General features: G+C 52.6%; 1 protein-coding gene across 1 annotated transcript in view; it reads right to left on the reverse strand.

Annotated features, from left to right (window-relative positions):
- Window positions 1-25,015, reverse strand: part of aoc1 (amine oxidase copper containing 1) — a 38,580-nt gene that overhangs the window by 1,887 nt on the left and 11,678 nt on the right. The window contains exons 2-3 of the mRNA XM_060824076.1: window positions 9,923-11,489; window positions 3,729-4,020 (exon numbers count right to left, since the gene is read on the reverse strand). Of these exons, the coding sequence (XP_060680059.1) occupies window positions 3,729-4,020; window positions 9,923-11,489 (1,859 nt within the window). The remainder of the gene's footprint in view (window positions 1-3,728; window positions 4,021-9,922; window positions 11,490-25,015) is intronic.

Consider the following 25,015-nt stretch of genomic DNA (forward strand, 5'->3'; position numbering starts at 1 on the left):
AAACCTCAGTTGTAAAAGGTTCCTTCTCATTAAACTGTGACCCCTGGTTCTCGACCTTCTTTACCACCCCTCCCCCTTCACCTCAGCCCGCCATTGAGAACATCCTCCTGCATTTAAGCTGCCCAATTCTTCTAACCCTCAGCCAATGCAATCCCAACTGACTCAGTCTCTCCTCAGAGTCAGATTGCCCATAGAGTGTGGTGCTGGAAAAGCACAGCAGGTCAGACAGCATCCGAGGAGCAGGTGGAGCTTGTGGGGGGTGCTGAGAGATAAATGGGAGGGGGGTGGTGCTGGGGGGAAGGTAGCTGAGAGTGCGATAGGTGAATGGAGGTGGGGAAGAAGGTGATAGGTTGGAGGGGAGGGAGGAGCAGATAGGTAGGAAGGAAGATGGACAGGTCAAGAGGGCAGTGTTGACTGGGATAAGGTGGGGGAGGGAAAATGAGGATAGTGGTGAAATCCACACTGATCTCATATGGTCTCCCCTCACCTCTATCTGAGGCCCCAAAGGATCCCTTCCACATCCAACAGAAATTTACCTGCACTTCCACACACGTTATCTACCCAATCCATTGCACCTGGTCTGGTCTCCAACAGGACGTCAACTTTGTGGAACATTTTAGGGAACATCTCCGGGACACCCGCACCAATCAACCACACCGCCCCATGGCACAACATTTCAACTCCCCCTCCCACTCTGCCGGGGACATGGAGGTCCTGGGCCTCCTTCACCGCCGCTCCCTCACCACCAGACGCCTGGAGGAAGAACGCCTCATCTTCCGCCTTGGAACACTTCAACCCCAGGGCATCAATGTGGACTTCAACAGTTCCCTCATTTCCCCTTCCCCCACCTCACCCCAGTTCCAACCTTCCAGCTCAGCACTGTCCCCATGACCTGTCCTACCTGCTTATCTTCCTTTCCACCTATCCCCTCCACCCTCTTCTCTGACCTATTGCTTCCATCCCCACCCCCATTCACCTATTGTACTCTATGCTACTTTCTCCCCAACCCCACCCTCCTCTCATTTATCTCTCCACCCTGCAGGCTCCCTGCCTCATTCCTGATGAAGGGCTTTTGCCTGAAACGTCAATTGTCCTGCTCCTCGGATGCTGCCTGATCACACTCTTGTCTCTGATCTGCAGCGTCTGCGGAACTTCCTGTCTCCTCCCAGAGAGCGTGAAACACAGAACTGGAGAGCAGAGGAGCAGTCCTTCAGCCCACTGTGTCTGCACTGACCATACGCCAGTCTAAACTAATCCTATCCCAGCAATCAAGTTGATTAGTGACTCCCTCCTTGCAGTGTGGCCTCCCCAAGGCCCTGTACAATAGCAACAAGACCCCAATGCCCCTCTACCCAAATCCTCTCACTGTGAAGCCTTCCACACTGCTGCAGTCACTGGCTCACAGGGACACAGCGCTCTCTCATTGAACACTACCTCCTCTCCATTTACACTCAGTCAGGGAATAATCTGCCTTCCTGATTTTCCTACTAAAATACAACATCTCCCAATTATTAACATTGTGTTGCAAGTGCCATGCATTGCCCACCCCCTCAGCCTGTCCACACCACCCTGCGTGTTCTCTGCAGCTTATTCACAGCTCACCCTACCACCCAGCTTTCTATCATCCTCAAATTTGGAGATATTACATTTAGCTCCCTCATCTAGATCATTAATATATATTCTTAGTAGCTGGGGTCGTCACACTGATCCCTGTGGGACCCCACTAGTCACTGTCTTCCAATCAGAAAAAGACCTGTTTATTCCTACTTCCTGTTTCCTGTCTGTCAAACAGTTCATTGTCATCTGAACACACTCCCCCCAATCCCATGGACTTCCATTTTACACATTAATCTCTTACCGAAGGCTCTGTTTCCGTGCTGTACATCTCTGTGACTCAGTGTGGTATGTTGTCAAAAGCCACCTGAAAGCCCAAATAAACCACATCCACTGGCTCCCCCCTCACCCCCCCGACCGACCCTGCTCACCACATCCCTGAGCAACTGCGGCCAATTTCTCAACATCAATTTCATCAATGTCCCAACGGATATCAGTTTGCTTCAGTCCCACCCCCACCCCCCACCTCCCTCATAAACCCCGCTCCCCCCTCCACCTCCCTCCCAGACCCCGCTCCCCCCTCCACCTCCCTCCCTCACCCCGCTCCCCCTCCACCTCCCTCCCAGACCCCGCTCCCCCTCCACCTCCCTCATAAACCCCGCTCCCCCTCCACCTCCCTCCCTCACCCCGCTCCCCCCTCCACCTCCCTCATAAACCCCGCTCCCACTCCACCTCCCTCCCGAACCCCGCTCCCCCCTCCACGTCCCTCCCTCACCCCGCTCCCCCCTCCACCTCCCTCCCAGACCCCGCTCCCCCTCCACCTCCCTCATAAACCCCGCTCCCCCTCCACCTCCCTCCCTCACCCCGCTCCCCCCTCCACCTCCCTCATAAACCCCGCTCCCACTCCACCTCCCTCCCGAACCCCGCTCCCCCCTCCACGTCCCTCCCGAACCCCGCTCCCCCTCCACGTCCCTCCCGAACCCCGCTCCCCCCTCCCCCCTCCACCTCCCTCCCAGACCCCGCTCCCCCTCCACCTCCCTCATAAACCCCGCTCCCCCTCCACCTCCCTCCCTCACCCCGATCCCCCCTCCACCTCCCTCATAAACCCCGCTCCCCCCTCCACCTCCCTCCCGAACCCCGCTCCCCCCTCCACGTCCCTCCCTCACCCCGCTCCCCCCTCCACCTCCCTCCCAGACCCCGCTCCCCCTCCACCTCCCTCATAAACCTCGCTCCCCCTCCACCTCCCTCCCTCACCCCGCTCCCCCTCCACCTCCCTCATAAACCCCGCTCCCACTCCACCTCCCTCCTGAACCCCGCTCCCCCCTCCACCTCCCTCCCGAACCCCGCTCCCCCCTCCACCTCCCTCCCAGACCCCGCTCCCCCTCCACCTCCCTCCCTCACCCCGCTCCCCCTCCACCCCCCTCCCGAACCCCGCTCCCCCTCCACTTCCCTCCCGAACCCCGCTCCCCCCTCCACCTCCCTCCCTCACCCCGCTCCCCCCTCCACCTCCCTCCCTCACCCCGCTCCCCCTCCACCTCCCTCCCTCACCCCGCTCTCCCTCCACCTCCCTCCCGAACCCCGCTCCCCCTCCACCCCCCTCCCGAACCCCGCTCCCCCTCCACCCCCCTCCCGAACCCCGCTCCCCCTCCACCCCCCTCCCGAACCCCGCTCCCCCTCCACCCCCCTCCCGAACCCCGCTCCCCCTCCACTTCCCTCCCGAACCCCGCGCCCCCCTCCACCTCCCTCCCTCCCTCACCCCGCTCCCCCTCCACCTCCCTCCCGAACCCCGCTCCCCCCTCCACCTCCCTCCCGAACCCCGCTCCCCCCTCCACCTCCCTCCCGAACCCCGCTCCCCCCTCCACCTCCCTCCTGAACCCCGCTCCCCCCTCCACTTCCCTCCCTCACCCCGCTCCCCCTCCACCTCCCTCCCGAATCCTGCTCCCCCATCCACCTCCCTCCCGAACCCCGCTCCCCCCCCCAGGCCCTCCTACACCCCGCTCCCCCCCCCAGGCCCTCCTGTGGTTCTCATGCCCTGCTCAAGGTCACCGGTTCCTTTCCTGCTGCTGGAGTCTCCTTTGATCAATGACTGGGATTGGTTGATCAGGGATTGCTTCTGATTGGTGATTGGTTAAAGAGCAGAGATTAGCTGACAGGGGATTGGCTGTTGCTCTGACCTGCCCCAGGTGATTGCTTTCTCCTCCTTCCAGTTGCGAGGTAGCAGTGGGTGATCTGCTTGAGAGTTGAGTTGGATGCGATAGGCTCGTTGGTTCTGCCAGTTGTTCTGCTGGTTGGGATTGGTGAACAGCATGTACCTGGGCAGAACTTTCTGGAAGGGAAATGCTGCAGCTCGCTCTCGCTCCCTCAGCACTCTCTCCAATCTCGACTGCACAATGAAATCTCCTGGAACCCATGGGTTACTGATGTTCTCCAACTTCAACCCAAGGGTTTCAAAACTGTTCTCTGTTCCTACAACAACAAGATCATGGTGATTACAAAGAGCTGCTCCACTATAATAAACATTTACAGCAATGACACACAATATTGAAACTAACTTCCCCAATCGATCAACTGATGGGAAATGTTGTGTCGCCATCATCTTACCAGACCATAGGGGCTGCTCTCTCAGTGGACAGAGAAGTGACTGGTGGTGATTTAACCTGAGGGCCACCAGACCCCAGGCAAAGGAGAGTCCTTCATGGTAACCTCAAATTGGTGATGGGAATTGAACCCATGGTGTTGGCATCACACTACTCTGGAAACCAACAATCCAGCCAACTGAGCTAAATGGAAAACATAAAATAACATGAAGGGAAGAGCAACTATAACAGATGTTCCCAGGCTGGAGGAAAGAGAGTGACCACCTCACTGTCCTTGTGGAGACAAAGTTTCACCTTCACATTGAGAATACCCTCCAACGTGTTGTGAGGCACTATCACTGTGCTCAATGGGACAGACTTTGAACCGATCTAGCAGCTCGACACTGGGTGTCCATGATGCACTGTGGACCATCAACAGCAGCAGAACTGGACTCCAGCACAACCTGTAACCTCATGGCCCAGCATATTCCCCCATTCACCCACTACCATCAAGTCAGGGGATCAACCCTGGTTCAATGGAGAGTGCAGAAGGGCATGCCAAGAGCAGCACCAGGCAAACTAAAAATGAGGTGTCAACCTGGTGAAGACATCAAATAGGACTATAGAACATAGAACATTACAGCACAGTACTCAGGCCCTTCGGCCCTCGATGTTGTGCCGACCTGCAAAATTAATCTGATGCTCATCGAACCTACACTATTCCATTCTCATCCCTATGTCTATCCAATGCCCATTTAAATGCCCTTAAAGTTGGTGAGTCTACTCCTGTTACAGGCAGTGCGCTCCATGCCCTGACTACTCTCTGAGTAAAGAGACTACCTCTGACATCTGCCTATATCTATCACCCCTCAATTTAAAGCTGTGTCCCCTCATGTTAGCCATCACCATCTGAGGAGAAAGGCTGTCCACCCTATCTAACCCTCTGATCTTCTGATAAGTATTGATTAAGTCACCTCTCAATCTTCTCTCTAATGAAAACAGCCTCAAGTCCGTCAGCCTTTCCTCGTAAGCCCTCCCCTCCACACCAGGCAACATCCTGGTAAATCTCCTCTGCACCCTTTCCAAAGCTTCCACATCCTTCCTATAATACGATGCCCAGAATTGTACAATACTCCAGGTGCAGCCGTACCAGTGCCCTGTACAGCTGCAGCTTGACCTCGTGGCTCTGAAACTCAATCCCCTGACCAATAAACACCAACACACCATATTCCTTCTTAACAACCCTATCAACCTGGGTGGCAACTTTCAGGGATTTATGCACCTGGACACCGTGATCTCTCTGTTCATCTGCACTGCCAAGAATTTTACCATTAGCCCAGTACTCTGCATTCCTGTTATTTCTTCCGAAGTGAATCACCTCACACTTTTCCACATTACACTCCATTTGCCACCTCTCAGTCCAGCTCTGCAGCTTATCTATGTCCCTCTGTAACCCGCAACATCCTTCAGCACTATCCACAGCTCTGCCTACCTTAGTGTTATCTGCAAATTTACTAACCCATCCTTCTACACCCACATCCAGATCATTTATAAAAATGACAAACAGCAGTGGCCCCAAAACAGATCCTTGCAGCACACCACTGGTGACTGAACTCCAGGATGAACATTTCCCATAGAGAATGAGAATTAGGATCAGGGAGGAAGTTGTACTGGAGAGACGAATGGGGCTGTAAGGGGGTCAATCCCCAGGAGCTGATGATCCACACCCCAGGATGGCTGGAAGAGACGGCTATAGACTGAGTCAGTGCATTGGTGATAATCTCCTAAACTTCCCCATAGTCTGGAATGATTCCTGTGGAGTGGAAGGTAGGAAATGTTACCCACTATTTAATAAAGGAGCAAGAGAGACAATAGGGAACTCCAGACCTGAGAGCCTTACACCAGGAGGAGGTGACCTTCCCCACGCCTTCACTTTTCCCCTGAAACAACCACCAAACCTCAAACAGATCATTGTTCGTAGCAAACTGCCCGGCTCTCAGGACAACTCCATACAACCCTGTCACGGTAGGCGCTGTAAGACGTGTCAGAGTGTGGACACGGAAACCAGCATTACACGTGGGGACACCCCCCCACCATGTAGGGGGCAGTTAGTCATGTGACTCAGCCAACGTTGTCTATCTCATACGCTGCAGACAAGGATGCCCGGAGGCATGGTACATTGGGGAAACCGAGCAAAGGCTACAACAACGGATGAATGGGCACCGCACAACAATCAACAGACAGGAGGGCTCCCTCCCAGTTGGGAAATACTTCAGTGGTCCAGGACATTCAGCCTCAGACCTTCGGGTGACCATCCTCCAAGGTGGACTTCGGGACAGGCAGCAGAGGAAAGTGGCCGAGCAGAGGCTGATAGCTAAGTTCAGAACCCATAGGGAGGGCCTCAACTACACACACACACACACACACACACACACACACACACACACACACACACACTTTGAGATTAGAATCAGCCTGAACATTGGAACACAGACAGCCTCACACAGGGCACTCACACCTTCAATGCAGTATCTGGGCCAACAGGGCACCTATTGTTAACGTTCACTTGAGAATGTAACTTGAAGAAAGCGCTGGGATTTATTATATGAAAGAATTGAAACCAACATGTTCATTCTAAAAGATGAGAGACTTAATAAACAATCCAGGTCTTTTCAATATGTTATTTCAGTTCCACCACCCTGTAAACTTTTGTTATAAATTCTGAGTCTTACAATCTTATTCTCTACAACCACCTGATGAAGGAGCCACACTCCAAAAGTTAGTGCTTCCAAATAAACCTGTTGGACTATAACCTGGTGCTGTGTGATTTTTAACTTTGTCCACCCCAGCCCAACAGCAGCATCTCCACATCAGGACCAGGAGGGGAGCTATTAGAATCTATTAAAAATGATGGGATATATCCATACCTGTTTAATCATGGTCTGGCTGGGGATAGACAGCATGGCTTTGTGAATGGGAAATTGTACTTGATGAACTTGTTGGAGTTTTCATGACAGCACCCTAATATACCGCACTGCCACAGTACACCCACCCTAATATACCGCACTTTAACAGTACACTCACCCTAATATACCGCACTGTCACAGTACACTCACCCTAATATACCGCACTGCCACAGTACACCCACCCTAATATACCGCACTTTAACAGTACACCCACCCTAATATACCGCACTGTCACAGTACACTCACCCTAATATACCGCACTGCCACAGTACACCCATCTCTAATATACCGCACTGTCACAGTACACCCACCCTAATATACCGCACTGTCACAGTACACTCACCCTAATATACCGCACTGCCACAGTACACCCATCTCTAATATACCGCACTGTCACAGTACACTCACCCTAATATGTCGCACTCGATGGAGGTTAGGAGGACGAAGGGGATCTGATTGAAACTTAGAGGCCAGGACAGAATGGGCATGGAGAAGATGTTCCTACTTGTAAGGGAGACTAGGACCCAGGGACATAGCCCCAGGGTGAAGGGACGATCCATTAAAGCTGAGCCAGAGGGTGGGGAATCTATGGAACTGATTGGTGCAGAGGGCTGTGGGGGCCAAGTCACAGAATGTCTTTAAGACAGAGAGAGATCCTGTAATAGTGTGAAGAAAGCAGGAGAATGGGCTGAATGGCCTCACTCTGTTTCTCTATGTTATGGTCGATGGCTGATGGAATAGAATGTGGAAAATGTGAAGTTATCTACTTTGATAAGAGGCACAAATGGAAGGTATTTCTGAAATGGAGAGGGTGGAACGTGTAACTGTACAGAGTGACAGCGGAGCCCGTGCTGATAAATCACTGAGTGCAAACACAAAGGTACAGCCAGTTATTAGGAAGGTCCATGCAGCGTGAGCTGTTATTGTGAGAAGGTGTGAGGTGTATAGACAGGAAGTGGTTACGGGAGGAGTAGGGTTGATCAGAGACCTAAATGGGATTGACACAGGGAGGCAGCAGCATTACTGAGGGGTTAAAGGAACTTCACATCTCCCTTTACAAAAGGTGAAAGTGTTACCATGGTGACAGAGGAGGGAACTAGAAAGATTTAAAACTGATTAGGAAACATTGACCTGGGATAAATTGATGGTGCTTAAAGTTGGCAAGCCACTGAGACAGCATGAGAACAAGCCAAGATAGTATTTATACTGGGAAAGGCATTGGAAAGCAAATGGGAGGAACACAGATTCAGCTGTAAATACAGGCCACTGCAACCTGCTTCCAGACTGGGCAAAGCAAATCAGTAAAAATACTCCACAGGAGGAATTCTTCAGAGGGCCAAAGGTGCCTTTGAGGAGATCCCTCCCACGGTCTGAAGCGGTGCGGGTTAGGTGGATTGGCCGCAGGGTTCGGGGTAGGCCGGTTAACTAGTGGTTAATATGGGGTTAAGGGGAGAGGTTGGATGCTGTTGGGGAAGGTTGTTGCAGACTGAATGGCCTCTCTACACCGTAGGGAGTCCATGATCCCCTGATTGTATGTTCTTTAGCCATGTGCATCATTGGGGGATATTATTGGATTCAGCAAGTGCAGAGGGATTCTCAGGCCTTAGATTTTTGAGACAACCATCAGCTGCGTTAATAATAATCAGTGTCTAATATTTCACTCCATCTTTGACAGAATCTGGAAGGCAATCATTCAGGATTTTTACTGATGTTACTGTTCGTGGACAGAGGAGAGGGGAGATGAGACAGGAGGGTGAAGGCTGAGAAGTTTAAAGATGGAATATTGCTGTGAAGATCAGCAGCTACTTTTGGAGGTGCTACGTTGCTGATCTTACAGCATCACTCCTGTATCACTCGAATGATTAGATTCACTACAGTGTGGAAACAGGCCCTTCAGCCCGACTAGTCCACACCGGCCCTCCAAAGAGTAAACCAGGACCCCAGTGCTGTGAGGCAGCAGTGCTAACCACTGAGCCACCGTGTCGCTCTGTCCTCCCTCGCTCTGTCCTCCCTCGCTCTGTCCTCCCTCGCTCTGTCCTCCCTCGCTCTGTCCTCCCTCGCTCTGTCCTCTCTCGCTCTGTCCTCCCTCGCTCTGTCCTCTCTCGCTCTGTCCTCTCTCGCTCTGTCCTCCCTCGCTCTGTCCTCCCTCGCTCTGTCCTCCCTCGCTCTGTCCTCCCTCGCTCTGTCCCCTCTCGCTCTGTCCTGTGTCGCTCTGTCCCCTCTCGCTCTGTCCCCTCTCGCTCTGTCCTCCCTCGCTCTGTCCCCTCTCGCTCTGTCCTCCCTCGCTCTGTCCCCTCTCGCTCTGTCCCCTCTCGCTCTGTCCCCTCTCGCTCTGTCCTGTGTCGCTCTGTCCCCTCTCGCTCTGTCCCCTCTCGCTCTGTCCCCTCTCGCTCTGTCCTGTGTCGCTCTGTCCCCTCTCGCTCTGTCCCCTCTCGCTCTGTCCCCTCTCGCTCTGTCCTCCCTCGCTCTGTCCCCTCTCGCTCTGTCCCCTCTCGCTCTGTCCCCTCTCGCTCTGTCCTGTGTCGCTCTGTCCCCTCTCGCTCTGTCCCCTCTCGCTCTGTCCCCTCTCGCTCTGTCCTCCCTCGCTCTGTCCCCTCTCGCTCTGTCCCCTCTCGCTCTGTCCCCTCTCGCTCTGTCCTGTGTCGCTCTGTCCCCTCTCGCTCTGTCCCCTCTCGCTCTGTCCCCTCTCGCTCTGTCCTGTGTCGCTCTGTCCCCTCTCGCTCTGTCCCCTCTCGCTCTGTCCCCTCTCGCTCTGTCCTGTGTCGCTCTGTCCCCTCTCGCTCTGTCCTGTGTCGCTGAGTTGTCCCTTGTTGATCACCCACCTACCTGCCACATCCAGATCCACTTTGTAGTGGATGAGGTGTGTGTGGAGATTACCCAAGACGTAGCCATGGACTTTAGTCCCATAGTTTACTCCGTCGGGTGTGAAGAAGGTGGAGTGGATATAACCGGTGGCGTGAACTTTGACCTCGATCACCCCGTTCTGGTAGAAGATGAAGTCCCAGAGATAGTCATAATTATAGACAGTGGAGGTGGTTCTGATCACCAAAACTTGGCCCTCGAGAGCCCCATAGAAATTGAAGCTTCCTTTGAAATTACTGTCGAAATGTCTCCTCAACGGTACGCCAGTGGGATATTCAAATATACACAAAGCGTTCTTGTAGCGGATTGGCTGATCTGTGTCCACAAAGTGGTGAACATCTCTGTAGGTGGCAATCTCTGGGCAGTCAATTCCTTTTGCCAGCTCATAGTTCATGGTTCCCATACCCCAGGCAGTGTCAATGTACTTGGTCTGCATTCCCGCTGGACTCTGGCCAGAGTAAAATGCAATGGCTTCCTGGACGCTGATCTCATACGCGATTGGCTCGTCATTAAACTGAACATTGAAAAGTTGGAGCCCAGTGGTGGCCTGGCTCCTGAAAGCAAAACTCCAGCCAGAATAGAGGACTGTGTTCCCTCGCACCGTGTACCTCTGCCCTTGTGGCTGGTACAGTCTGGGCCCGGGAATCTCAGTGCGGCCCTGGAAGTGCTCTCTGGGTGTGTAGCTGGAATAAAGGCCCTCGCTCTGATATTCCGGCAGTGGGGAAATGTGCACATTGCCCAGGTTATAACTCCACACCAGCTGGTCCACACTGTCAAAGTACTGCCCATGAAACCAAACCTTCTCCACCAGCCAATCCTGGGGATTCAGAGACTCGTGGTTCAATAGAATCTCAAAGCCGATTGGGTGAATGAAAAAGCCTTCCACGGCTCGCTGCAGAATGAACCACGTCTTCCTATCTCCTGACCTCTGACCCCTGGGGGCAACATCGGTGAAGGTCAGGCAGTGGTCACTGCAGTTACTCCACCAGAACCCACTGGATGTCTTCAGGAGGAGGGTCGCAGGTTTGGTTACCTCCACCAGTTTCTCCTGAATGAGGGTATACTCCAGGATCGTTATTGGGCGTGAAGCATACTTTATTGGCCGGTTCCCACTCAGCGGCACAGCGTGGTAATAGGTGGGTCTTGGTAATGGGCCAACAATGAACTCAGTCACATTGGGCGCAGGCTCAGCACCAAAAAAGATGACCACCTTGGCATTCCGCCGGGGGACACAGTCAGTTCCCCTCAGGAAACTGAGAACCTGGTGCTTCTTGGGCGTTTGCAGTTGAATGAGGAAGATATAATTTTTCTTGAGTGTCTGACTTTTGGCAGTTGAAAGGTTGAGGTGTTTCTGGGACAGCAGGAAGTTTCTTACTGCCTTCATCTCGGTGGGATGGAGCTGAGCAAAGACTGACGCTGTGTATTGGTACCGCTCTGTGTCCTGGGGATGTTGGAAACTAACATCACTCCAAATCATTACTGCCCAGAAACAGGCCAGTTGGAGTCTCAATGTACCCCTCATTCCAAACACCTACAACAGAAGCAAAACACAGATGAAAAGTTCTATTGAAACACAAAGAGAAACATCAAAACTCAAAATTCAGGGCGACTCAGACAAAGAAACACTGAGAGCTGGCTTGTTGTCCAAGCAGCAGGAAGTTCATCCCAGGAAGCACAGCGAGTGTTTCTCTCGGAGATTAGACTGCTCCCTGGATTTGCTCAGGGTCTCAGAGGGCAGGCAGAGGATGGATAGAGGGTGGTGCTGGAGGCCAGTGTCCAGGGACAAACCAGAGGGATCCGTGCGGGGTCCCTCACTGTTCATCGTTTAGAGAAACAATGTTGATGGGAATGTGGGAGGAGTCAGGAATGTGATTGTGGAACAATGTTGATGGGAATGTGGGAGGAGTCAGGAATGTGATTGTGGAACAATGTTGATGGGAATGTGGGAGGAGTCAGGAATGTGATTGTGGATAACTCAAGGTTTGGCCAAGAAGTAAGTCTCAGTTTCGAGGAGGAGATGAACAGATTGGTCAGGTGGGCAGCTCACTGACCGACGGAACTGAACCCGGATAAATGTGAGGGGATGCAGTCTGGAAGAAGGAACAAGACAAGGGAGCACTCAATGAATGTTCAGAACACAAGGAAGCTCACTGGAACAGACGGATCTTGGGAAGTTTGTCAACAGGTCCCTGAAGGTCGCAGGACAGAGTAATTAAGGTGGTTAAGATGGCGTACAGGACACTTGTCTCTAACAAAGAGCAGGGAGGTTACGTTGAAGCTGTCCAGGACTTTGTTGAGGCCACAGCTGGAGTACTGTGTGCAGCTCTGGTTACCACACTAAATGAAGGATGTGGTTGCATTGGAGGGGATGCTGAGGAGATTCACCAGGATGCTGCTCAGGTTGGAGCATCTCCGTGATGGAGGGACGCTGGATTTGCAGAGAGGGCTGAGGGTGGGGGACGTGTATAAGATGATGAGGGTGGATAGAAAGCAGAGTCAAAGGATCAATAACAAAAGGGGGAGGGGAGTATAACCTTAAAGCGAAAGGCAGGGGGTTCAGAGGGAAATTGAGGGAAAGGTTTATCCCCCAGAGGGTAGGGAAATCTGAGATGTACTGTGTGGGAGGGGAGCTGCGGTAGGAAACCTCACATCCTTGATCAAGTATTTGGATGAGCCAGGTCCTGATCAGTTCATTGCTGTATGCGTATCACAGAGAGAGAGGTTTTGTTCAGATCAATAAGTTTACGTTTAGGGATGGTTGAGGTCAAAGATTGAGGGGAGATTAGCCCCAGCACAAAGTCAATCCCATGGACTGAGGCTGGTCTGAAAGCTGGTTGGGAAATAAGTACAGCTAATGTCTGGGAAGGCAGTAATCAGTCAACAGTCACAAAGCTCGAAGTTCACGGCACAGTTTATAACTCACATAAATATTTAGGACAAAAATACTTGTGTTCAGATTTGTCAAGATATTACACAACCCTGAAATGTGGGGTAGGATTGGGTCATTCACCCTTTGTGACAGTTCACCGTGTGATAAGGCCATAGCCCTTTCCAGGTGCCTTTCTATCGTTAATCCAGATGCTACCTCACTGTGTAATATCAACCATCAAGAGCAGGGCCCAGTCCACGGTGTCCCCCCGCGGTCTCCCTGTCTCTGGTACAGCCTCATCCCTGTTAACTCCGTGAGAATTGATTGGCTGCCAGTGCTGTGACATCGTGGATGTGACCCGGGATCTCGTGGACAGATTCACTGTCCCACCAGAATGGACTCAGTGTCCAACACTGAGGGGGGAAGGAGACCCACACAAAACCATTCACTGAAAGTAGATTCAAACCTGAGAAACAGCAAACAGGGCACCGAGAGGTGAGTGACCTTATGTCAGAGACAGGGATCTGTGAGAGCTCAGTGTGAACCTCCGAGTGAGTTCATGTTTATTTTTCACACATTGAACACTCCCTGACACACCAGCTACCTTCTGGGCTAGCTCCTCCTAGAAACAGACCCTCACCTGCTGGGAGGTACTCTCCATCTCAGCTCATCCAGTAACCCCTTCAGGTTTCAATACCCGATACAACTAACGGGTATTTAATGTTACAAAACGATCACCCCCCCATCCCCCCGCGCCCCCCAACACACTGTCAACACCAATGAGTATGGGATCACCCTGACCCATGACAACTCAGCGATCAGCCACCTGCTCCTTTCCTGAACTGTTTGATGTCAGCATATCCCTTTCTTCAGTCGGTTATTCTGCTCCTTCACGTGACGTGGACGTTAGTGTCTGAGCCAATACTGACTGTCCATCCCTCATTGCCCAGAGGGCTGACCCATCCCATACGTTGGTGGGACGATGGCTCTGTGGTGAGCGCTGCTGCCTCACAGTGCTGGGACCTGGGTTCAATTCCAGCCTCAGGCAACTGTCTGTGTGGAGATTGCACGTTCTCCTCTTGTTTACTATGAACTGTCCCCCAGTGAGGGTCAGTGTGTGTGGGACTGTACCCCAGTGAGGGTCAGTGTGTGTGGGACTGTACCCCAGTGAGAGTCAGTGTGTGTGGGACTGTCCCCCAGTGAGAGTCAGTGTGTTTGTGGGACTGTACCCCAGTGAGGGTCAGTGTGTGTGGGACTGTACCCCAGTGAGGGTCAGTGTGTGTGAGACTGTACCCCAGTGAGAGTCAGTGTGTGTGGGACTGTCCCCCACTGAGAGTCAGTGTGTGTGGGACTGTACCCCCAGTGAGAGTCAGTGTGTGTGGGACTGTACCCCAGTGAGGGTCAGTGTGTGTGAGACTGTACCCCAGTGAGAGTCAGTGTGTGTGGGACTGTCCCCCAGTGAGAGTCAGTGTGTGTGGGACTGTACCCCCAGTGAGGGTCAGTGTGTGTGGGACTGTACCCCAGTGAGAGTCAGTGTGTGTGGGACTGTCCCCCAGTGAGAGTCAGTGTGTTTGTGGGACTGTACCCCAGTGAGGGTCAGTGTGTGTGGGACTGTACCCCCAGTGAGAGTCAGTGTGTGTGGGACTGTACCCCAGTGAGGGTCAGTGTGTGTGGGACTGTACCCCAGTGAGGGTCAGTGTGTGTGAGACTGTACCCCAGTGAGAGTCAGTGTGTGTGGGACTGTCCCCCAGTGAGAGTCAGTGTGTGTGGGACTGTACCCCCAGTGAGAGTCAGTGTGTGTGGGACTGTACCCCAGTGAGGGTCAGTGTGTGTGAGACTGTACCCCAGTGAGAGTCAGTGTGTGTGGGACTGTCCCCCACTGAGAGTCAGTGTGTGTGGGACAGTACCCCCAGTGAGAGTCAGTGTGTGGGGGACTGTACCCCAGTGAGGGTCAGTGTGTGTGAGACTGTACCCCAGTGAGGGTCAGTGTGTGTGGGACTGTCCCCCAGTGAGGGTCAGTGTGTGTGGGACTGTACCCCCAGTGAGAGTCAGTGTGTGTGGGACTGTACCCCAGGGAGGGTCAGTGTGTGTGAGACTGTACCCCAGTGAGGGTCAGTGTGTGTGGGACTATACCCCAGTGAGGGTCAGTGTGTGTGGGACTGTCCCCCAGTGAGAGTCAGTGTGTGTGGGACTGTACCCCCAGTGAGAGTCAGTGTTTGTGGGACTGTACCCCAGTGAGGGTCAGTGTGTGTGAGACTGTACCCCAGTGAGAGTCAGTGTGTGTGGGACTGTACCCCCAGTGAGAGTCAGTGTGTGAGTGAGACTGTACCCCAGTGAGGGTCAGTGTGTGTGAGACTGTACCCCAGTGAGGGTCAGTGTGTGTGGGACTGTACCCCAGTGAGGGTCAGTGTGTATGGGACTGTCCCCCAGTGAGAGTCAGTGTGTGTGGGACTGTACCCCCAGTGAGAGTCAGTGTGTGTGTGTGGGACTGTACCCCAGTGAGAGTCAGTGTGTGTGTGGGACTGTCCCCCAGTGAGAGTCAGTGTGTGTAGGACTGTACCCCCAGTGAGAGTCAGTGTGTGTGTGGCAGCTGTACCCCAGTGAGAGTCAGTGTGTGTGGGAGCTGTATCCCAGTGAGAGCCAGTGTGTGTGGGACTGTTCCTCAGTGAGAGTCAGTGTGTGTGGGACTGTACCCCAGTGAGAGTCAGTGTGTGTGGGACTGTACCCCAGTGAGAGTCAGTGTGTTTGTGGGACTGTACCCCAGTGAGGGTCAGTGTGTGTGGGACTGTACCCCCAGTGAAAGTCAGTGTGTGTGTGGGACTGTACCCCCAGTTAGGGTCAGTGTGTGTGGGACTGTACCCCTGTGAGAGTCAGTGTGTGTGGGACTGTACCCCAGTGAGGGTCAGTGTGTGTGTGGGACTGTACCCCCAGTGAGAGTCAGTGTGTGAGTGAGACTGTACCCCAGTGAGGGTCAGTGTGTGTGAGACTGTACCCCAGTGAGGGTCAGTGTGTGTGAGACTGTACCCCAGTGAGGGTCAGTGTGTGTGGGACTGTCCCCCAGTGAGGGTCAGTGTGTATGGGACTGTCCCCCAGTGAGAGTCAGTGTGTGTGGGACTGTACCCCCAGTGAGAGTCAGTGTGTGAGTGAGACTGTCCCCCAGTGAGGGTCAGTGTGTGTGAGACTGTACCCCCAGTGAGAGTCAGTGTGTGAGTGAGACTGTCCCCCAGTGAGGGTCAGTGTGTGTGGGACTGTACCCCAGTGAGGGTCAGTGTGTGTGTGGGACTGTACCCCAGTGAGGGTCAGTGTGTGTGGGACTGTACCCCAGTGAGAGTCAGTGTGTGTGGGACTGTCCCCCAGTGAGAGTCAGTGTGTTTGTGGGACTGTACCCCAGTGAGGGTCAGTGTGTGTGGGACTGTACCCCAGTGAGGGTCAGTGTGTGTGAGACTGTACCCCAGTGAGAGTCAGTGTGTGTGGGACTGTCCCCCACTGAGAGTCAGTGTGTGTGGGACTGTACCCCCAGTGAGAGTCAGTGTGTGTGGGACTGTACCCCAGTGAGGGTCAGGGTGTGTGAGACTGTACCCCAGTGAGAGTCAGTGTGTGTGGGACTGTCCCCCAGTGAGAGTCAGTGTGTGTGGGACTGTACACCCAGTGAGGGTCAGTGTGTGTGGGACTGTACCCCAGTGAGAGTCAGTGTGTGTGGGACTGTCCCCCAGTGAGAGTCAGTGTGTTTGTGGGACTGTACCCCAGTGAGGGTCAGTGTGTGTGGGACTGTACCCCCAGTGAGAGTCAGTGTGTGTGGGACTGTACCCCAGTGAGGGTCAGTGTGTGTGGGACTGTACCCCAGTGAGGGTCAGTGTGTGTGAGACTGTACCCCAGTGAGAGTCAGTGTGTGTGGGACTGTCCCCCAGTGAGAGTCAGTGTGTGTGGGACTGTACCCCCAGTGAGAGTCAGTGTGTGTGGGACTGTACCCCAGTTAGGGTCAGTGTGTGTGAGACTGTACCCCAGTGAGAGTCAGTGTGTGTGGGACTGTCCCCCACTGAGAGTCAGTGTGTGTGGGACTGTACCCCCAGTGAGAGTCAGTGTGTGGGGGACTGTACCCCAGTGAGGGTCAGTGTGTGTGAGACTGTACCCCAGTGAGGGTCAGTGTGTGTGGGACTGTCCCCCAGTGAGAGTCAGTGTGTGTGGGACTGTACCCCCAGTGAGAGTCAGTGTTTGTGGGACTGTACCCCAGTGAGGGTCAGTGTGTGAGACTGTACCCCAGTGAGAGTCAGTGTGTGTGGGACTGTACCCCCAGTGAGAGTCAGTGTGTGAGTGAGACTGTACCCCAGTGAGGGTCAGTGTGTGTGAGACTGTACCCCAGTGAGGGTCAGTGTTTGTGGGACTGTACCCCAGTGAGGGTCAGTGTGTATGGGACTGTACCCCAGTGAGAGTCAGTGTGTGTGGGACTGTACCCCCAGTGAGAGTCAGTGTGTGTGGGCCCTGTACCCCAGTGAGAGTCAGTGTGTGTGTGTGTGTGTGGGACTGTACCCCAGTGAGAGTCAGTGTGTGTGTGGGACTGTCCCCCAGTGAGAGTCAGTGTGTGTAGGACTGTACCCCCAGTGAGAGTCAGTGTGTGTGTGGCAGCTGTACCCCAGTGAGAGTCAGTGTGTGTGGGAGCTGTATCCCAGTGAGAGCCAGTGTGTGTGGGACTGTTCCTCAGTGAGAGTCAGTGTGTGTGGGACTGTACCCCTGTGAGAGTCAGTGTGTGTGGGACTGTACCCCAGTGAGAGTCAGTGTGTTTGTGGGACTGTACCCCAGTGAGGGTCAGTGTGTGTGGGACTGTACCCCCAGTGAAAGTCAGTGTGTGTGTGGGACTGTACCCCCAGTTAGGGTCAGTGTGTGTGGGACTGTACCCCTGTGAGAGTCAGTGTGTGTGGGACTGTACCCCAGTGAGGGTCAGTGTGTGGGTGGGACTGTACCCCCAGTGAGGGTCAGTGTGTGTGGGACTGTACCCCTGTGAGAGTCAGTGGGTGTGTGGGACTGTACCCCAGTGAGGATCAGTGTGTGTGTGGGACTGTACCCCCAGTGAGAGTCAGTGTGTGAGTGAGACTGTACCCCAGTGAGGGTCAGTGTGTGTGAGACTGTACCCCCAGTGAGAGTCAGTGTGTGTGGGCCCTGTACCCCAGTGAGAGTCAGTGTGTGTGTGTGGGACTGTACCCCAGTGAGAGTCAGTGTGTGTGTGGGACTGTCCCCCAGTGAGAGTCAGTGTGTGTGGGACTGTACCCCCAGTGAGAGTCAGTGTGTGTGTGGCAGCTGTACCCCAGTGAGAGTCAGTGTGTGTGGGAGCTGTATCCCAGTGAGAGCCAGTGTGTGTGGGACTGTTCCTCAGTGAGAGTCAGTGTGTGTGGGACTGTACCCCAGTGAGAGTCAGTGTGTGTGGGACTGTACCCCAGTGAGAGTCAGTGTGTTTGTGGGACTGTACCCCAGTGAGGGTCAGTGTGTGTGGGACTGTACCCCCAGTGAAAGTCAGTGTGTGTGTGGGACTGTACCCCCAGTTAGGGTCAGTGTGTGTGGGACTGCACCCCTGTGAGAGTCAGTGTGTGTGGGACTGTACCCCAGTGAGGGTCAGTGTGTGGGTGGGACTGTACCCCCAGTGAGGGTCAGTGTGTGTGGGACTGTACCCCTGTGAGAGTCAGTGGGTGTGTGGGACTGTACCCCAGTGAGGATCAGTGTGTGTGTGGGACTGTACCCCCAGTGAGAGTCAGTGTGTGTCGGACTGTACCCTAGTGAGAGTCAGTGTGTGTGAGACTGTACCCCCAGTGAGGGTCAGTGTGTGTGTGGGACTGTACCCCCTGTGAGAGTCAGTGTGTGTGGGACTGTACCCCAGAGAGAGTCAGTGTGTGTGTGAGACTGTACCCCAGTGAGGGTTAGTGTGTGTGGGACTATACCCCAGTGAGGGTCAGTGTGTGTGGGACTGTACCCCCAGTGAGAGTTAGTGTGTGTGGGACTGTACCCCAGTGAGGGTCAGTGTGTGTGGGACTGTACCCCAGTGAGGGTCAGTGTGTGTGAGACTGTACCCCCAGTGAGGGTCAGTGTGTGTGGGACTGTCCCTCAGTGAGGGTCAGTGTGTGTGAGACTGTACCCCAGTGAGAGTCAGTGTGTGTGAGACTGTACCCCAGTGAGAGTCAGTGTGTGTGAGACTGTACCCCAGTGAGGGTCAATGTGTGTGGGACTGTACCCCAGTGAGGGTCAGTGTGTGTGGGACTGTACCCCAGTGAGGGTCAGTGTGTTTGGGACTGTACCCCAGTGAGGGTCAGTGTGTGTGGGAGTGTATCCCAGTGAGAGTCAGTGTGTGTGAGACTGTACCCCCAGTGAGGGTCAGTGTGTGTGAGACTGTACCCCAGTGAGGGTCAGTGTGTGTGAGACTGTACCCCAGTGAGGGTCAGTGTGTGTGAGACTGTACCCCAGTGAGGGTCAGTATTTTGGTAGATTGTAGAAAGGCTTGTGAAAGGTTTGTTGAAATCCTACCTGAAGCTTCTCTGTTCTCAGCGTTCTGGGTTTAGAAAGTCCGTTGTTCCGGCGTTTTCCGACCCGTCTTTGTGTTGGTTGGATTCTGTAGCCTTCTGTCTGAGGTGTTTGAACAGGAGCTGAGTGATCTTGAACTGAATGCTGGTTGATATCATGTGCACCTTCTCATTGCCGATAGCTCAGGGTCACACATCCTGAATTGGAGTTTGTTCTGTTTGCTCTCAGTCAATGTTACGTGATCACAAACAGACTGGAGAACAAGTCACCAACCAGCCCAATCTAGTCTGTGACCAAACCCTGCCTCAATCTCCCGAACTCCTTGACAAACCTTCAGTTTTTCAACTCCATCTGACCCTTGGCTCAGGGATGGGCAGGACTGGCAGCTTAATGTTCCAGGATACAAATGCTACAGGAAGGATAGAAAGGGAGGCAAGAGAGGAGGGGGAGTGATGTTTTTGATAAGGGATAGCATTACAGCTGTGCTGAGGGAGGATATTCCTGGAAATACATTTAGGGAAGGTATTTGGGTGGAACTGAAAAATAAGAAAGGGATGACCACCTTATTGGGATTGTATTATAGATCCTCTAACAGTCAGAGGGAAATTGAAAAAGAGGTGAGGTGCTGGAAGACTGGAGGTTGGCAAACGTGGTGCCACTGTTTAAGAAGGGCGGTAAAGACAAGCCAGGGAACTGTAGACCGGTGAGCCTGACCTCGGTGGTGGGCAAGTTGTTGGAGGGAATCCTGAGGGACAGGATGTACATGTATTTGGAAAGGCAAGGACTGATTCAGGATAGTCAACATGGCTTTGTGCGTGGGAAATCATGTCTCACAAACTTGATTGAGTTTTTTGAGGAAGTAACAAAGAAGATTGATGAGGGCAGAGCGGTAGATGTGATCTATATGGACTTCAGTAAGGCGTTCAACAAGGTTCCCCATGGGAGACTGGTGAGCAAGGTTAGATCTCATGGAATACAGGGAGAACTAGCCATTTGGATACAGAACTGGCTCAAAGGTAGAAGACAGAGGGTGGTGGTGGAGGGTTGTTTTTCAGACTGGAGGCCTGTGACCAGTGGAGTGCCACAAGGATCGGGGCTGGGTCCTCTACTTTTTGTCATTTACAGAAATGATTTGGATGTGAGCATAAGAGGTACAGTTAGTAAGTTTGCAGATGACACCAAAATTGGAGATGTAGTGGACAACGAAGAGGATTACCTCAGATTACAACAGGATCTGGACCAGATGGGCCAATGGGCTGAGAAGTGGCAGATGGAGTTTAATTCAGATAAATGCGAGGTGCTGCATTTTGGGAAAGTAAATCTTAGCAGAACTTATACACTTAATGGTAAGGTCCTAGGGAGTGTTGCTGAACAAAGAGACCTTGGAGTGCAGGTTCATAGCTCCTTGAAAGTGGAGTTGCAGGTAGATGGGATAGTGAAGAAGGCGTTTGGTATGCTTTCCTTTATTGGTCAGAGTATTGAGTACAGGAGTTGGGAGGTCATGTTGCAGCTGTACAGGACATTGGTTAGGCCACTGTTGGAATATTGTGTGCAATTCTGGTCTCCTTCCTATCGGGAAAAATGTTGTGAAACTTGAAAGGGTTCGGAAAAGATTTACAAGGATGTTGCCAGGGTTGGAGGGTCTGAGCTACAGGGAGAGGCTGAACAGGCTGGGGCTGTTTTCCCTGGAGCGTCGGAGGCTGAGGGGTGACCTTATAGAGGTTTACAAAATCATGAGGGGCATGGATAGGATAAATAGACAAAGTCTTTTCCCTGGCGTCAGAGAGTCCAGAACTAGAGGGGCATAGGTTTAGGGTGAGAGGGGAAAGATATAAAACAGCCATAAGGGGCAACTTTTTCACGCAGAGGGTGGTATGTGTATAGAATGTGCTGCCAGAGGATGTGGTGGAGGCTGGTACTATTACAACATTTAAGAGGCATTTGGATTGGTATATGAATAGGAAGGGTTTGGAGGGATATGGGCTGGGTGCTGGCAGGTGGGACTAGATTGGGTTGGGATATCTGGTCAGCATGGACGGGTTGGACCGAAGGGCCTGTTTCCATGCTGTACATCTCTCTGATCCCAGTTATCTTGCTTTTATCTTTTCACCTATAAATTCTGTGCCTGTGTGTTTCCTGATAAAGGAACAGCACTCCAAAAGCAATCTTAAATAAACCCGTTGGACATTGACCTTGTCTCATGTGACTTTAGACTCACCCTGACATCCTCTCCCTCTGCCTCCCTTTGTCCTGTGTAAAGACATTAATGATTCAAACAGGGAGGTGATGGTCTGGTTGTAAAATTGTTGGATTATTAACCCAGAGACCCAGGAAACCCTGCTTCAAATCCTGCCATGGCAGATGGTGGAGTTTAAATTCAATAAAAAATATCTGAAAGTCAGAATCCCCAGATGATGATAAAGCCAGTGTTGATTGTTGGAAAACTCCATCAGGTTCACTGCTGGCCTCAGCTGGTCTTGCCTATGTGCAACTCCAGGAGAAAAATCCTGATGAAGGGCTTATGCCCAAAACATCGATTCTCCTGGTCTTTGGATGCTGCTTGACCTTCTGTGCTTTTCCAGCAACACATTCTCAACTATGTGACTCCAGACCCATAGCAATGTGTTTGACTCTGAAATGACTGAGCAAGCCACTCAGTTGCACCAATCAGTACAAAGTCTGAAAGAAATGAAACCAGACGGATCACCCGACATTGACCTGGGCACCGGAGACGACAGCAGCAGATACAACCCTGTTGACCCAGCAATGTTCTCCTCACGAACATCTGGGGGCTCCAGCGAAATTGGGAGAGCTGTCTCACAGACTAGTCAAGCAACAGCCCAACATAGTTATTCTTACAAAATCATACCTCACAGATAACATGCCAGACACGACCATTACCATCCCAAGGTAAGTCCTGTCCCACCGGCAGAACAGACCCTGCAGAGGTGGTGGCACAGTGGGATATAGCTGGGAGAGAGTTTCCCTGGGAGTCCTTCACATTGACTCCGGACTCCATGAGGTCTCATGGTTTCAGGTTAAACATGAGCAAGGAAACCTCTTACTGGTGACCACGTCCCGTCCTCCTTCGGCTGATGCATCAGTATCCTCCATATTAAACAACACTTGGAGGAAGCACAGGAGGTGGCAAGAGTGCAAAATGGATTCTGGGTGGGCGATTTCAATGTTCACCACCAAGAGTGGCTCGGCAGCAGCATTACTGATGGAGCTGGTCGGATCCTAAAGGATAAAACGGCCAGGCTGGGTCTGCAGCAGGTGGTAAAGGTACCAACAAGTGGGAAAAACATTCTTGACTTCTCCCATTCTAATCTTCCAGGTGCAGAAGCATCTGTCCATGACAGTATCGGTAAAAGTGACCACCTCACTATCCTTGTGGAGACAAAGTTTCACCTTCACATTGAGAATACCCTCCAACGTGTTGTGAGGCACTATCACTGTGCTCAATGGGACAGACTTTGAACCAATCTAGCAGCTCGACACTGGGTGTCCATGATGCACTGTGGACCATCAACAGCAGCAGAACTGGACTCCAGCACAACCTGTAACCTCATGGCCCAGCATATTCCCCCATTCACCCACTACCATCAAGTCAGGGGATTAACCCTGGTTCAATGGAGAGTGCAGAAGGGCATGCCAAGAGCAGCACCAGGCAGACTAAAAAATGAGGTGTCAACCTGGTGAAGACACCAAATAGGACGACTTGCCAAACGGCATAAACAGCAAATGACAGACAGAGCTAAACGATCCCACAACCAAAAGATCAGATCTAAGCTCTGCAGTCCTTCCACATCCAGTCGTGAATGGTGGTGGATAATTCAACAACTCAATGGAGGAGAAGACTCTACAAATATCCCCATCCTCAATGATGGAGGAGCCCAGCACATCAGTGCAAAAGATAAGGCTGAAACATTTGCAGTAACTTTCAGTCAGAAATGCCAAGTGGATGATCCATCTGGGCTCCTTCAGTGGTCCCCCGCATCACAGATACAGTCTCCAGACAATTCAATTTATTCCACGTGACATCAAGGAATGGTTGGAGGCACTGGATATTGCAAAAGCAATAGGCCCTGATAACATTCCCACAATAGTACTGAAGATGTGTGCTTCACAACTTGCTGCTCCCCTAGCCAAGCTGTTTCAGTCCAGTTACAACACTGGTAACTACCCGACAATGTGGGAAATTGCCCAGGTATGTCCTGTACACAAAACGCAGGACAAATCCAACCTGGCCAATTACTGCCCAGTCTCCTCTCCATCCTCAGTAACGTGATGGAAGGGGTCAGTAACAGGGCTATCAAGCAGCACTTGCTCAGCAACAACCTGCTCAGTGACCCCCAGTTTGGGTTTCACCAGAGGTCACTCAGCTCCTGATCTCATTCCAGCCTTGGGTCAAACATGGACAGAAGACCTGAAACCCAGAGAGGAGGGGAGAGGGACAGCCCTTTGATATCAAGGCTGCATTTGACCGAGTGTGACATCAAGGAGCCCCGGGCAAAACTGCAATCAGTGGGTATCGGGGGCAAACTCTCCACTGGTTAGTCAGACCTGGCACATAGGAAGATGGTTGTGGCTGTGGAGGGTCAGTCATCTCAGCTTCAGGACATCTCTGCAGGAGTCCCTCAGGGGAGTGTCCCAGGCCCAACCACCTTCAGCTGCTTCATCAATGACCTTCCCTCCAAAAGGTCAGAAATGGGAATGTTCGCCGATGATTCAGCACCATTCACAACTCCTCAGACACTGAGACAGTCCGTGTTCAAATGCAGCAAGTTCTGGACAATATCCAGGCTTGGACTGACACGTAACAAGTAACATTCACCACACACAACTGCCAGGAAATGGCCATCACCAATAAGAGACAATCTAACCATTGTCCCTTAATATTCAAAGTTGAGAGCTGATGGGGCATTGACAGAACTATGCAGACACCCAGCAAGGTCGACATGACATAACTGGGTACAAAATGAAGCAGAGCAAAATATCAGATAAAAGCACATCCCTCCTGCTGTGCTCAATGCTTTTTATTTTCATTTTGATTGGAATGTCAGTGGTGTGAAGTCATTTTCCCTGTGAGTCCCAGATGTACCTGTTCCCTCAGTCCCTGCCGCTCAGGTCAGAGCAGCCTTCCTGAGAGTGAACCCAAGGGAAGCGAGTGGCCCAGATGGAGCTGCCAGCTGTGCACTCAGATCCTGCGTGGACCAGCCTGTGGAGGTGTTCACTGACATATTCAATCTCTCCCTCCTACAAGCCCAAGTCCCCACCTGCTTCAAGAAGACCACCATCATTCTGGTACCTAAGAAAGAACATGCAACATGCCTTAATGACTATTGCCCAGTGGCTCTGACCTCCAGAATCATGAGAGATTGGTCATGGCAAACATCAACTCTAGCCTTCCAGCCTGCCTCAATTTCCTGCAATTTGCCTACCGACATAATAGGTCCACAGCAGGGGCTATTTCCGTAGCCCTGCAGTCATCCTTGAAACATCTAGACAATCGGGTCACCCATGTGTCAGATTCCTGCTCGTTGACTACAGCTCCCCCTTCAACACCATTATTCCTTCTAGACTGATCTCAAAACTCTGAGACCTTGGTCTTATCTCCGCCCTCTGCATTGGTTCCTCAGCTTCCTGATCCATAGACTCCAATCAATGAAGACAGACAACTG

The sequence above is a fragment of the Hemiscyllium ocellatum genome, chromosome 4 (genome assembly GCF_020745735.1).
Source record: "Hemiscyllium ocellatum isolate sHemOce1 chromosome 4, sHemOce1.pat.X.cur, whole genome shotgun sequence".
Classification (NCBI taxonomy): domain Eukaryota; kingdom Metazoa; phylum Chordata; class Chondrichthyes; order Orectolobiformes; family Hemiscylliidae; genus Hemiscyllium; species Hemiscyllium ocellatum.